General features: G+C 46.4%; 1 protein-coding gene across 1 annotated transcript in view; it reads right to left on the bottom strand.

Moving 5' to 3' along the window:
- Aco1 (aconitase 1) overlaps positions 1-15,137 on the bottom strand; it is a 58,323-nt gene that overhangs the window by 1,977 nt on the left and 41,209 nt on the right. The window contains exons 12-20 of the mRNA XM_021159519.2: positions 13,865-14,000; positions 13,105-13,189; positions 11,696-11,852; positions 10,206-10,330; positions 8,346-8,450; positions 7,113-7,255; positions 5,702-5,849; positions 2,734-2,856; positions 243-428 (exon numbers count right to left, since the gene is read on the bottom strand). Of these exons, the coding sequence (XP_021015178.1) occupies positions 243-428; positions 2,734-2,856; positions 5,702-5,849; positions 7,113-7,255; positions 8,346-8,450; positions 10,206-10,330; positions 11,696-11,852; positions 13,105-13,189; positions 13,865-14,000 (1,208 nt within the window). The remainder of the gene's footprint in view (positions 1-242; positions 429-2,733; positions 2,857-5,701; positions 5,850-7,112; positions 7,256-8,345; positions 8,451-10,205; positions 10,331-11,695; positions 11,853-13,104; positions 13,190-13,864; positions 14,001-15,137) is intronic.

The following is a 15,137-nucleotide window of genomic DNA, read 5'->3' as shown; positions in this document are numbered from 1 at the left end:
CTCTGAACTTTCATCACTAATCTTTGGGTTGAGAGAGACGGAGAGAATGGGGCTGGCTGGGGATGGGAGTTCAGAATGAATTGATAAGCGATGCTAATCAGCAGATATTATCCTACACAGGACCAGGAGGCTTTACATCGGATGTCATCTGGAGTTAACTCCCCTCCACCCCACTAATTTCTTCTGTTAACTGATGACAAACAACAGGCCCTGCCGGTTCTGACAGCAGAAGCCCTGCGTACCTTGATCTGCACTGTCATGCGAGGCTTGAGGTCTTCAGGGATGTTGATAGTGTATCTTTCCCGACCTGTGAGTCCCAGAGAGTCTGCAGTTTCACCGGGGAGATACTCAAGGGGGATCACTCCCATGCCAACCAAGTTGCTGCGGTGAATGCGCTCATAGCTCTCTGCCAGGACAGCTTTGATTCCCTGATGAACCAAGAGAGATGTTTAGACACAGCTCCAACTTTTCTTTAAGAGGTGCACAGACACTTTGCAAGACACTTCTTTGGAAATTCTCACAGCTAGATTACAGACCTGTTGACCCTTCATCTCAAATGCCATCCTCTGGTTAGAGATAACTGAGTAGTGAGTCGTATCCGACTGCCTACCGTACACCAGCATTTTGTAAACACCTCCTTGAATTCTTTCCTGCCCTCCAGTAGCCTGGAGATCCAGCCAATGCTATTACAGCTCCCTTTCACTGAGGGAGTCTCAGTGGTGGGATGCAGTATTAGAACCCATGAGGTCTGACCATGCATTGAACCACTTTGAGACACAAGAGCCCTCTGGAATACGTATCTCAAATATGTGTGTATATATATATATATATATATATATATATATATATATATATATATATAATTTTCCTTTCTTTGGGTTTTATTTTATTATGAGCACACATCAGCAGACACCAAGGGTTTAATCAGACCTGACATGCAGAATATACTACTAATTAAACGATTAACATGCATAGCTTTCCCACCTCCTGGTTCAGGATCAAACTGCACTCAACAGTGTTGCTATGCAGCTTCCTATAAAGGGCCTTTTACTGTTAGTGTGCAACTGGCACCATACAGCAGTAACCAATACAGCAGAGAACTGTGGTAACTATGCTTTCCTATCAGTTATCAATCCTTAGATACCACCTCAAATCTACTGCACCAGAACCTTGCAGGGGTGTGAGACTGTGTGTGCGTGTGCGTAATATTACATTTAAGTTTGAAGAACCTGATTGTAAAGTAGTAGGTATTGAAGCTGTTGCATGTTAGAATCACCAGGGGAGGTTTTAAAAATCCCAGTGTCTAAGCCTTTACTAAATGAAGTGTATTCTTTAAAGAGAACATTTAACACAAGAAACATTGGCAGAATATAAAATGTGCACACCCTTTAGCTGGTGCGGTTGCTCAGTGGGTAAAAGCACCAGCCATCATGCCTTAGGTCCCACAAGGCTAGAGTCAACTCCTGCAAGCTATTTTTGCTCCGACTTGTAGCTGTGTGGGTGCTCGTGTGTATGCACCTGCGTATGTATGAACATGAGTGAACAGACTAAATCCATGCAATTTACAATGAAAGCACCCACCCTTGCTTTACCCAGCTCCTCACTGCTGCCTTACAGCCTGCAGCTTGCTCCATACACTCACTGAGGACTATAACCTTAATATATCTTGGGGCTCCGAGCTCTGAGACTACATGTTGGAACATGGTCCAGGAATGGAGTCATGTGAGGATAATTCTGAGTGCTTTATGAGAAAAACTCCAAGAAACAACACAAGGGTCTTGTGAACTCAGTTTCTTCAGAACAGGGAACTGCTCTTAGAATGTGTTTCCGTGCCTGCCCAGGTATAGCGGATTGGAGTAAGTTTATTTTCAATTACTCATTATTGCTTGCTGTCATTATTCTATTAAATTATTATTCTATAATCCTATTATCATTATTATTATTTTGAGACAGGGTTTCTCTGTATAGCCCTGGCTGTCCTGGAACTCACTTTTGTAGACCAGGCTGGCCTTGAACTCAGAAATCCGCCTGCCTCTGCCTCCCGAGTGCTGGGATTAAAGGCGTGTGCCACCACTGCCTGGTTCCTATTAAATGTTTAAATTATCCTTTACATACTTCTATGGAAAACATGTTTTTGCCACGTGCATCTTGTCCTTGTGATTGTATACAGCTTGAAGTCATGAGAGCTTTACTCATGTGACCTTAACTCTCACAGTATAAATTGTTTGAGGTTCTAAATAAAGTTGGCTTCTGCCCCATTTATGGGTTCTATTCTCCCAGGTCCTCTAGAATGGTGACAATTATGAAAGCCATGCTATTTACATATATATATATATATATATATATATATATATATATATATATATATATGTGTGTGTGTGTGTGTATATATGTATATATATGAATGAAATATATATATGAGAGGTAGCTGCTTATACATTTCTGAATGTGTCAGCCCCGACAGGCTTTCCTCCAAAGTTGTGGACAGATACCTTCAGAGCTGATGCTGTCAGGCCCAAGCCCAGCTGACCTACCTGAGCCAGTTCTCCCTATGGACTGTTGCCCTTTGGGTGGAAGAGGTCTAGATCCACAGAGAAGCAGGCTGGATGAATATCACAGTCTGCTTTTTCATAATGTCTTGGGAACAAAGCCATAGCATCTATTCCCAAGCACCCTCCTGGCTCCAGCCCCAGTTCTGAGTGGCCCACCAGGAAGTTCCTGCTCCATACGTACCAGCAGGAAAGGGCCTTTGGCTGCCCAGTCTCGGGAGCTGCCTGAACCGTATTCTTTCCCAGCCAGAACAATCAGGGGAAGTCCAGCCTGCTGGTACCGCTCAGCAGCATCGAATACATCAAGCTGAGAAGAGGAAAGGGAGGTTTTATAGAAGGACAAAAGGCAAGAGTGGGCACACAGACCCCCAAGGACACCCGTGACAGTACAGGGTCCAAAGTGCCTCGAGGACAGCTAAGTCAGCAACAACTAAAGAACAGGGCATGTGAGGGTCTAAGTCCCCAGGGCACACCAGCTACTCATTTTTTACCAATGTGAATCTTACTTCTGCCTGAACTGTAACTGTTCTCCAATATTATAAATTCAAATCCTAGGGCATCGGAGGGAAAAAAGGGAACTGCATAAGGTTTTTGTTTCCTTCTCTTCTACTGACTAAACTGTTTGCAACTAAAAGAAAAATCCCACAAAGCCCCAGTTTTAGCCCAGTACTAGCGGCACAGCAATGGTCAGTTCTGGAAGGTAGTGAAATGTAAGATGGTATAGAAAGGACAACATAAAGCCCATTTGTCTTCATGTAAGGACCAGGCCTGATTTTGAAAGAAGGCCATAGGCACCAGCCCCAGGGAACAAGGTCATAAAACCTCCTCTCAAGGAACAGCCTGGGGATAACCACAAAAATGGGAAATATCTTTATCTCGGGATGGGCCATCTGGGCTGGGAAGCCCTATCTCCTGACATAGGAATGCAGACCACCGGCCACCTGTGACTTCCGCTAGTACCCACCAACGAAATTTTAGATTACCCAATCCTTCTAGAGAGTTGCCCTGCTTCCCTATAAGTAGCCTGAGCCCCTTTGCCATTTCAAAGAGTGGTTGATCCCTGTGTGCTGGATCTGAGTCTGGGGTCTTCCTTTTCTGATTTTCGGAGCCTTACAGTATATTTATAAATCATATGTCAAATGCAAAGGCTTCTTGCCCCTCACAGCGCAGGCCAGGGCAGAGGCAGCAGAAGCATGCATGGACGCAGCAGGTCAGGAAGGGTCCGTTAAGTTAGTGAGAAACATCTTCCACCAACAAATGTCTGCTGAGCTGAGAATTCCCTCGATATCTGATGGCATTACTGGTGACTGGGAATTTATAAATTATCTGTTTATAGCTAAGTGGATCAGAAAGTAAAGTCCTTTAAAAAGGAGTCAACTGAAAGGGGCTCAAGGCAAGCCTTTGGTTAAATCCTAAAATAGTCTTTTTCACGTGTTAAAATCCTGTGGATGGCTGGGGCTGTGCTTAATTCCATTTGTTATCACCTGAACCCTGAGTTAGCTGGAACTCATGAATATAGAAATGCTACACAACCTGTTGAGGTTTGGTCTGTTGCTATGTTAATGCTAAACTCTGTTCCCAAAGGTCTAGGGCCAGGAGTTCACATTCACAAGCTTTTGCTATGCAAACCTTGTTCCTTAATTTAAAAATACTGGTTAAATAAAATTGGCTACTGGAGGAATCAGGGGTAGGTGGGTTTTGAGTTACCTGGCTGGGGGTGAAGAAGCAAGGGGAGGAAGAGAGGAGGAAGCTGCCCTGAGAGCAGATGGACCATGAGCACAGCCAGGAGAAACAGTAAGTGTCTGGGCACATCACTGGGGAGGCAGCCAGGCCAGCAGTTAGAAAAGTAGATTAGCAGTTATTCCCCCAGTAATTGTCAAAGCCAAATAATATAACCATAGTGCGAGTCTCATTTATTTCTAAGTCAGTGGGATAAACTTAAACTGGTTCTACTGCAACAACAGGAAGTCTTTCTCTGCACAAGGAAATAGCAGGATCAGAAGGAAACCACCTACCTGCCACATTCCAGAGATTACTAGCCTGGTGAATTAACAGCATGGAAGTTTGGGTCTTAAAAAAGCTTTGTGAGACTGCAGCTCAGAATCCTAGTGGGAAGTAGCTTATGTTACCTGCAGGCTGGCGTTCCTTCCAGAATTTCTCATTTCTCTCTCTCTCTCTCTCCCTCTCTCTCCCCCTCTCTCTCCCCCTCTCTCCCTCCCTCCCTTCCTCCCTCCCTCCCTCCCTCCCTCTGCTTTCTTCTTACCACACCTGCCTGCTACACTGTTTAGGACTGTTGAGCTAGGTAATTTTTACATCAACCTGACACCAGCTAGAATCCTTTTTGAGTTGTTGTTGGGGAATTGTAATCAGAGTATATTGTATGAAAAAATATATTTTCAGTAAAAGTAAAGTAGAAAGAAAAAGAGGAGGAGGAGGAGGAAGAGGAAGAGGCAGCGGCAGTGGCAGCAGCAGCTGGCAGGTCATCTCCAAGGAGGGTAGGCAATTATCAGGCAGGTCTGTAACAGTCCTCAGAGACCTGCAGATGTGGAACCATCCTGGATATTACAGATCACCCCACACTGTTTTAAGCCTCAAAGCCATGTAAGGCTGGTGTTATTTCTAGGTCACAAATTTATAAAAAGGCCTACAGAGGTAAATAAATGATACTAGGCTCTCGCCTCAGGTGGCTCTGAGTTCAGGGTTTCCCACTTCATATACCCACACCTACAAATAAACAACTCCACGTATACACCAGCTTCAAAAAGCTCCTTCGGGGCTGGGCAAACCTCAAAGGGCCCCCCATGGCCCTTCCTTCTGCTGCGGACGCAATGGAAAAGAGCAACAGCCCTCCTGATAACTATCCTAAATAATCCGGAATTTAGACCTCAAGTAGTTTAAGCACAGATGAAATTTTGCTCAGAGATTTTTTTTTTTTAAAAGCTCAACTTCCAGGAAATGAGACTTAGTTGAACCTTGGTGTCCATCCACTAACCAACAGGAGATTGTAATCTCTACCATGATAAGTGGGACACATATGGACACCCAGCAAGAGGAACCGTAGGAAGTCAGGCAGGCTGTGGCCGTGAAGATAAAGAAAGCCACTGTGAAGAAGAGGCGTCAGAGCCTGACAGACACTGGTTTCTGATACTCACGGTTTCTCCTGAAGGGAGATGGACAGTCTGAGGTGCCTGCTTGTTCAGAAACTTGTTCAGCAAGCGAATGTTGGCAAATGTCCCCCGGGCCATGATGGCGTCGTTCCCCCGGCGAGAGCCATAGGAGTTGAACTCTCGCGGTGTCAGGCTAATAAAAGATGTAGCACGTGAGTGAAGAGTAAACTTAGCTTACACACGGACCAAAAAGAAAAAGCCATAAACCCAGGCACGTCACTGAATCTGCCAGACACTGCTCTGCACGCAGGTTGTTCTCAAAGCCTTAACTGGGTCAGTCAGGCAGGAGCAGAGTAGAGCAGGAATCAATACTCCCCGGGATCAACTCAAGAGGATCTGGATCTCCTCTTAACTCAGTGGGAAGCTCACACAGCTACACCTAAGTGAACACTGAGTTAAATAAAAGCAATAGGGAGGCCAGCAGGATGGATCAGAGAATGGAGGGCAATGGGATATGCTCCACTGACTACACGTGGGCCTGAACTTGCCCTGAATAATCAGGGCCTGCAGGCCAAGGGAAGCAGTGAACTCACTCACGGCAGGGCCAGAGATGCTGGATCTTATGCCTGAGGACCGATGAAGGCAACTTTGTGATGCCAAGAATAGCAGGTTTCAGCAACACAGCAGGCAGGTCACTGGCCTGTGCCTTCCACACTGGCGGTCAGTGTTAACATGATTTAATTGTTACGTCTCTACCTGGAACTAGGGAAGCTTCTCTTGGGTCTCAGGAGTAGACACAACAGGCAGGCCTCAGAACCTCGGAAATCCTACCCCAAATGTCGTGGCTTTGTGCACTGCAGGGAGGGGGCATTGTACTCGCTTGTGTTCACTGCCCTAAAGAGCTCCAATGTCAAGAGAATCCCCCTCCTGTCCCCAGAGAAAAAAGTGCCTTACTTCTCAAATTTGCTCTGAGCCCCCTCTCCAAGGGAACTGATTCAGAAGAGAAGGACAGAAATCAGGAATTTTTTTGCTTCCCACATGGAAATTAGACTCGGGAACCCCCAAATCATGATCTGTATTGTGCAGAGAGAGAATGGTGTGGGGATGACTGTGTGCCTGTCTGAGGGGAGGAAGGGGTGAGTGAGCTGCACACTGGAGGCAGTCCTGGCACACTGTCAACAGGACATGGCAATGAATTCCAGGTTGTAACACTGCTGGGCCTCAGCAGGCTCTGCCCAGGCTTCCGGCTTGAGAAGGCTGAGCCTAAGGCTTACAGTTGCTTAGGAAGCTGTCCCTCCTGGTCACTGTGACTCACAGGGAAACCAACTGGCTTTCAAGCACCAGTGCTTAGCAAAGAAAGACAACAGTCTGATCTCAAAGTCACCACAGAAAGAGAGAAATGCCAGCTTCATTTTGTCCCTCTGCCTTCAGCCCTTCCCGCCTCACCCGCACTCACCCTCTGTTCGTCAAGTAGCGAGCGGCAGGGCTGTTTCTTGCAATATTGCCGGCGGGAGAGATATGGTCCGTTGTTACTGAATCTCCTAAATTGAGTAGCACATAGGCATCCACTATGGACTTGGGTGGCTGGAGATCTAAAGTCTATCGAAGAACGCACAAGTCAGCATTTGCCCAGGCTTCCCAGATAGGTCACCAAGTGAACCAGACTGGGGGTTCTACACCAATGCACAGAAAGGCCTCAATCACTGGCTCATAGCAACGGTGTTTACAATTCAAAGTGAGGTGAACTGAAAGTATTCGCTTCTGAAGAGTGGACAGACGGTGACATTGGCACCAGCCCTCCAATGAATGAAGCTGCAAGGACATCCTTCCTGCTTCTCCATAATTCTTCAGATGACAAGGACAACTGGGCTGACTCCCCCACCCCCCGCCCTGCCCCACTGTCCCATAGCAACCTGTTATGGAGTGTAAGAGTTAAATACATATGGCAACCCCTGAGGATCTTTTCCCCGACCAGTCCTGCAGACCTTGCTGGTCCTCCCTAGGTGGTGTCTTCTCACCAGGCTGTCTCTGCAGTCATACAGAACTTCTGACCAGAGAAACAGTGCCTGCAGCCAAGCCCCCAAGCCTCCTCCAACACACTGAGCATTATCGGGTTGAGTATGCAAAGGTTTTACTGTAATGAGCAGCCAGCACAAGGCTGTGGGCTAAGACTGTACAAGGAAAAAAACATCTTTAAGAGCTTATGTTTAAAAGGAAAAAGCCAGGGGCTGGAGAGATGGCTCTGAGGTCAGGAGCACTGGATGCTCTTCAGTTACTATCACCTACATGATGGCTCACAGCTGCCTTTGACTCTAGGTACAGGGGATCCAATGCCCTCTTGTCACCGTCCTGGGCACTACACACATGTGGTACACAGACATACATGTAAACAAAACAGTCATACGTGTTAAAAAACAAACGTTAGGCCAGCGAGAGGGAGGGAGGTAGAGGCTCTTGCCAACACCAACCCTGAGGACCTGAGTCTGATCCTAGAACCTACTGTGCACGGAGAGAATTCACTCAGTAAAGCTGCTTCTGACCTCCATGTGTCATGGCACACCTGTGCCCATGCTCACATACAAGTATCACAGACATGCATGTGCGCGCGCGCGCACACACACACACACACACACACTAACAAGCACAATTTAAAATACACAGCATCTACAAATATAATAAAGATCCATACCAAGCTTTCAAAGAATGGCGGTGACTTAATGTAAGTAGATTTGGGATTCCACGCATACAGCTTCTCTGACGGGGCTGCTAAGGCATTCCAGCTTTTGTTTACGGTCTGAAAAAAAATGTGAAAAAAAAAGGGGGTAAAGATTCAATCACATTCCAGTCCAGGAAAAATCTGATAGGTACATAAAAACTTTCAAAAGCGTTCTACTAAAATCCACTTTGATTCTAAGCAGATACACAAAGTGGCTCCTTTGTCTTGCTAAGTGACAGGAATCCTGTCCAGTCCTGCCCTGGTAGAAAGGTCCTTTGCCCTCCCCAGGGACTCACTTGCAGGTGACCTTTCCTGTGGAGACACTGGCTACTCGCGGTTTCTCTGATGGTAACTGTCTACCATGATGAAACTGAAGAAGCCATGCAGCAGTGCTGAGGGAAGCTGCCACTCACGAACCACTGCGAGACTGGGAACCTCGGTTCAAAGCCCAGGTAGGTCCTCAGTAGATGGTGTCAGCCCAGATGGATGACGTTTACTTAGAGCTTGGGAAGGCCAAGGCTCCCACTGGCTCTGCACCCACAGACACCAAATGCTTTCATTTTAATTTGTTAAGTGTTACCTATTTTTATTTCCAATATATGTGTCTATATTTTATTTTTTTAATGATTTCATGTACACGTGTACAAAGTTCTAGGGCACATCCCCCCATCACCCTCTTGTCCCCTCCAGTTCTCACTAACATCATTCCTTCTTCTCACCTCCTCTCTCCTGCATTCATGCCTTTTTCTTCTGACCTGCTCAGTTTAATTAGCACTGCTTGTATGAAGAGCATGGGGTGGGTGATTTGTGGAGCCTGGATACCTTCTCATCAGCTACACTTCTGAAGAAATGACTCCTGTTCTCCAAGCCACCGCTCATCAGGGAGGGATGGGGCCTCGTGAGTCCCACCCCCATCCATGATGGAACCAACAGATAACGGATATGTTTTCTTAGAATTAGGGGCTTCCAGGTTACATGGACACTAGATAGCAAATGACAGCAACTGTGTATCTAAGTTGGCTTGAATTTTCTTCATAGATCCTTAACTTGATCTTTGTTGATGGCTGACAAAGCCCCCAACACTATTTCCCAGTGAGCAGCTTGTGGAGGGAACAATGAGAGGATTCCATGCCTACTACCCCATCTTAGAATCTTATTCTCATTTCAAACCATTACCCTGGCCAGAAGACGTTGGCCATCAGGGACGAGCATTACCAAGGCTCTTTTCCCACTCCTTTTCTCCTGTTTCATTTATTTATTCATTTAGTTACTTTGAGACAGGGTCTCACTTCGTAGATCCAGGCTGTCCTGGGGCTCACTATATTGATCAGGCCAGTCTCCAATGCCCAGTGATACACTCGCCTCTGCCTTCTGGGTGCTGTGCTGGGATTAAAGGCATGAGCTACCATGCCCAGCTTTTTTCCTATTTTAAAATGTACAATGGTTTTTTTTCCACTCATTTCAACAAGTTGGCACATTCTGATTTTTTTTTTTTTAACATTCAAATGATTCTTTGAGAGGCACATTCAATCAACTCACTCCACTCCAGTGACAATAGATAGGGGCCATCATGGTCCTCAACACAGGGACATGCCAGGATGTCTGAAAAAGAGTGGAGCTATAGCAGACCTAAAGACTGCTATTGAGGCCTGTGCCATCCCTTGTACCGATCTGTGCATCCTGGGTGAAGAATAACCAAGAACTCGCCTCTAGTCAAAGGAAGAGAGAGAGATATTTCTCTCTATAGCTTATGCTCCTATTAGCCTTGAGGTCTGCAGAGATAACAGAAAATAAATGCTTTCCTGTGCGCGCATGTGCCACGGTGAGTCTCACCTCTATTTTCTGATAGACTTCCTTAAACATCCCGGGGATGACATACTGCCGTTCCACTGCCTGGATCTCATCTCGAGTGGGCCAGATATCCTTCAGAAACACTTGCCGGCCCTGTGCGTTCACTCCTGGGGGAGACATGTTGCTGATGAGAAAATCTCTAACACCCATTTTCATTATCACATAGCCACATCTGTTCTGTGCAAGCATGAATCAGTGAAGACTGAATCTCTTCCTCTGTAAGAAAATCTCTGATCACATTTCCATCACGTATTTAATATATAACCTGGTAGCATATGCTCTCTTATTTACAGACATTTACATACAGCTGGGCCTCTAACTTGTAGGCTCTGAACTTGTTAATTCAATCAACTACAGACTGAAAACAGAAAACAAAGAGTGTCTGCACTGAACTTGTATATCTCCCCTCTCGTTATTCCCTACACGACATCTATATAACGTTGACATAGTCATAGGTGTCATGAGTGGCTTAGAGGTGGTCTGCGACTAATGTGAAATACTTTCTCGTTTGCTATTAGGCACTTGAGTTCTGGCAGATTTCAATATCCTCAGAGGTTCCTGAAGCCAATGCTCTATGGACACTGAGGAAGGCCTACAATCCTGTTCTTAACTGGGAACTCAGATCCAACAGCACACACATTGTGCCTGACTGAAGCCCGTGTCAATGTCAGGCACACCACTGGCTTCTTGTGTGTAGAACACTGGACGCCAGTTCAAGATTATGCTCCAGGCTATCTAAAGTGAAAGCAACATCATTGACTATGAAAAGGACACTTGCTTACAGATATAAGAGCCGAGACAAGAGGGCAGAGCGATGCTGTGTCTGGCTGTGGCACACTGACGATGTGTACTGGGTGAGTCAGATTTCCCCCCAGCTCATGTCTCCCTGACAACACTGGGAATATTGATTTAGGGTCAAATACGTCTTAGTGAGTAGGGATAATTGAAAACGTAGAATCCAAAGCCATGGAGGGTCAACTGTAGCTAGAGTTCGATTTTCCAAATGGAAATCTAAGGGATGTCCGCCACACTGAATCTCCAAGGGGTGAGGATACAGAGAGAGCAAAAGCCCAGGGCAAAGCAGCACTTGGGACTGTGAGATTCTGAAACACCTGGAGCGTGCGCATATAGGGTGCGCAGTAATGGGAAGCCTGCCTCAGGAGGCCAGAGGAGGCAAGCCAAGGATCACTGAAGAATCCAGAATGGCAAATTGCTAATATGTTTGGGCTTTATGTTCTTTTTGCAATCAACCACCCCTAATAGAGTCTTGCTTCTTCTTCTGTCTTTTGTCTGTACCCAGAAGGACAGTGAAGAGACCTCTCTGTCTCATCTCTATAGAGTCTTTGCCTCCTTCTGCTTTCTGAGTCCTAGGATGAAAGATGCATGCCAGCATGCTCCCAACAGCAGCAACTTCCTTCCAGTCTATTTTTCAGTTCACTAGAAAGAGAGAGTCACTACCCCCCAAATCTTACCCAAAGGCTCTTTCTCGAAGTCAATCCTGATGGTGCCTGCAATCGCATATGCTATTACCAGAGGGGGGGATGCTAAGTAGTTGGCTCGTGTGTTAGGATGGACTCGGCCTTCAAAATTCCTATTCCCAGACAGAACTCCAACAGCTACGAGGTCTCCCTGTGTGAGGCAAGAGAACTATCAGCTCACAAGGAAGGCACCGCCTAGGCTTCTGTCAGGTCAGCACTCACATCATGTGGACAAAGACATCAGCCACCCTTCCCTCAGGTCTGCTACCGGGAGGAAGGCATGGAGGGGTATCCCAAAGGGAGATAGATGCTCCAGGTCACATGCAGGGAGCAGTGGGCAGTCATTTCTGTTCTTGAGAAAATACCAGATGGGTCAGCATATAACATAACTTTTGCTGCAGGAGTCTAAGACCAGGTTAGACTACCAAGAAAGGTCAAAGGGTGAAAGCTGAAAGAAGCTACAGTAATGGGTCCAACAGTGCTTTTCAACAGGGCTGTAGATCCTTGGGGCCAGAAGCCAAACCAACCGAGGCAGTTTATATAAGGGGATGTGTATGATCTGGAACCAAGCTTCAAATGACCAGTAACAAACACATTTAGAGCTCCTTGTCATTCAAGCCAGCATGGTCTGAGCCCTCGCCTATGTGTCAGGCACTGTGCTAAGCACTTCACTGTTATTAACATCATTTTCAGTGCAGGGACCCTCAAGACACCCCAATACCAAGTTCTCAGAACAAAGAACATTTATTTGCCCCAGAGGGTCACAGGGCAGGGAAGAAGAGACAAAGACAGGAGACAGAGGATGAAGGAGAGGGGGAGGGATATTTGTTGGGCTGTGTGTCGGGGAGCCCATGACAAAGGACTATCTCTGGATAGAGAGGCGATAGATGTGGCACAGGGAAATGGCAGTTTGCTAAGGTAAAGGGGGAAGCCCTGTGTTAGGATGAGTTGTTTAATTTTGGTTGCACATGATTAGGACAGGCAAAGGGGGATTTTGATTGTTGGACTTTAATACTTTGATAGCTAGACCTTGGTAGTCAGCCTCAGGGAGAGGAAGTGGCCAATTAAGGGAATAGATGGTTTTTAACAAGGCAGATGGAATGGGGCGAAGGGCAAGGCCTTCCCGAGCTGTGTTTGCCATGCTTGGTCTGGCGAGAGTCCCTCCGTTTAGCACTCTCTAAAACATATCATCTCCAATTTACAGTTGTGGAAACAAAGGCACAAACCAGCTAACTTAGTTGCCCAATGTTACACAGCTAGTGATTTCTCCTTCTTCATCTTACTTCTAAAGCATATTCTTCACCACATCCCAGTCCCAAGGACTGTCTTAAAACTTCGAGAATTTGCCACATGTTACATGAAGTCAGGCAAGAGGTCTGCAGAACACAGACCTCTGTAATTACCTGAGTGATTGCCTCTACCACAGGTTCAGGAAGGGGTCCACTGTTGCCGATGCAGGTCATGCAGCCGTAGCCCACCACGTCAAACCTAGGCATCAAAGCACAGGAAATGTCCGCTCAGTGAGCCCCTCTGCTGGAATACTCCCGGAGGCCACAGGTCATAAAGGAATGGGAGTGGAGTGAGTTTAAGACAGGATGCTACTGACATTTTAAAGCTTGTTAACACAGGAGTTGAATGATTCGGGATCTTGAAAAGCTTAAACCAGATGTGTCATTTAACGTCCCTATCTCCTATTATTGTGAGTTCCGCCAAACCTTTTGAATTTTGCAAAACACACGGGGAAAACAGATACTATCCAAACTAACACAGTAATGGGAGAAACCGTTTTGGCATCTAATCACTCATTTGCCTCAAGGACTAGAACGACTGCAGCCACTGAGTAACTACTTTTCATGCCAAAATGCAGACAATTGCACGGCCACGACCAACCAGCTTGCCGTTCATCTCAGTACAAATGACGAACGGCGCCCTCTTCTGGGGAAAGGAGGGAACATCACACGGAAGCCCAGGGTTCACTCTTGTATGTATGTATGATGGGCCCCATGGAGTTGGAGTGCTAGGGATTAAGTCTGTCTACCCTGTGATAAAATGCTATGAAAGTACACAGCACCAGGTAAGCTCAAACCGCTACCCACAGACACAGATGCCAGAGGACTTCCACAAAAGCTAAGGCACAAACAAGACAAACACCCTCTTCCTCACCCTAACTGGGACAGGTAAGGCATGACTCCACTCTCTCGAAGGTAGTAGGTGACCACTCCACTTCCAGGAGACAGGCTGGTTTTGATGTAAGGCTTCACACTCAGCCCCGCCTCTACAGCTTTCTTTGCTAACAATCCTGTGAAATGGTGAACAGAGACACAGCATGGGTGGCCTTTTGTTTATATGTTAAGAACACATTAGGAAAAAGTCTGTTTTTTTCCAGTTATACTTCTTGACCGGCAGATCAAAAGTTTACTACCCAGAGACAACTGATGCCTGCAGCAAGCCCAAATGAGTCACGGGAAGGAAGCAAGAGGGAGGACCTCTCGCTCCTTTTAACAAATACATGGTGGCACACATCTTTACTCCCAGCAACCAGGAGGCAGAACCTCTGTGAGGTTAGACCAACCTGGTGGACACTGCAAGTTCTCAAAAACCAAAAACAATCAACTAAACAAATAAAAGAAATCCAAGCCAGTTAGGAATATTTTATAAAATGGGTTTTTAAAGTTTGGAGGGAAAATTATCTAAAATTATCTGTTTGGATTTAGAAGAAAAATTGTAACTGGGAAGGCCTTTTCTGAGATACATGAACTGTGGACTGAATGACAGTGAATCCAGGCAGCCGACAACAGATCTAGAACACAGATATTGATAAAGCAGAAGATCAGAGGCCCTGGGCCCTGGACTGTGATGGGATAGCCTGTACTCTGACTCTAGAAGAATCACAGCTGTGGGGAAGACATGAGGCAAAGAGGTGTGGGAGCAGGGAGACAAGGCCACGGGGACTGCTGATGTTGCCTGAGAAAACTGGTTCATTCCAGGAAAGCACATGAAGTTAGGTGGCAAAGATGAACTCTAATGAGATTCCCCTTTGGCCCACTAAGAAAGAACTCTTGGCTCTGGTCTCTGGACCCAAGGGAGGCTCTCAAGGATGACCAAACCTCTGAACTAAGGAGTTCTTCTGGCACTGAACTCTGCATGTAACTATTAACTGCTTCTCAGCGTTGCACAACAGGCCGGGCGCATGGAGTTTGATCAGCTAGTGCCCTGTGCCCCAGTCCGGCTGCAACTGCCAGTGCACCAAGACAGTGCAAAGCTCACTGCCCGGGTGGGCCTTATGGGAACAAAGTCTATGACACAGCAACAGGTTCTGCTTCTATTTCTTTCTTTCTCAGGCAGACCCAGATTCTAAGTGTTAGCAGAAATCCTGCTTCCTCTGCTTCTCGCTCCTTATTTTCTGTGCTAAGCACAAAAGAAGGCTGTATACAGG

Source organism: Mus caroli, chromosome 4 (assembly GCF_900094665.2).
Source record: "Mus caroli chromosome 4, CAROLI_EIJ_v1.1, whole genome shotgun sequence".
Lineage (NCBI taxonomy): Eukaryota > Metazoa > Chordata > Mammalia > Rodentia > Muridae > Mus > Mus caroli.
Note: the sequence above shows the minus strand (reverse complement) of the source record. Positions and strands in the feature narration are given on the sequence as shown.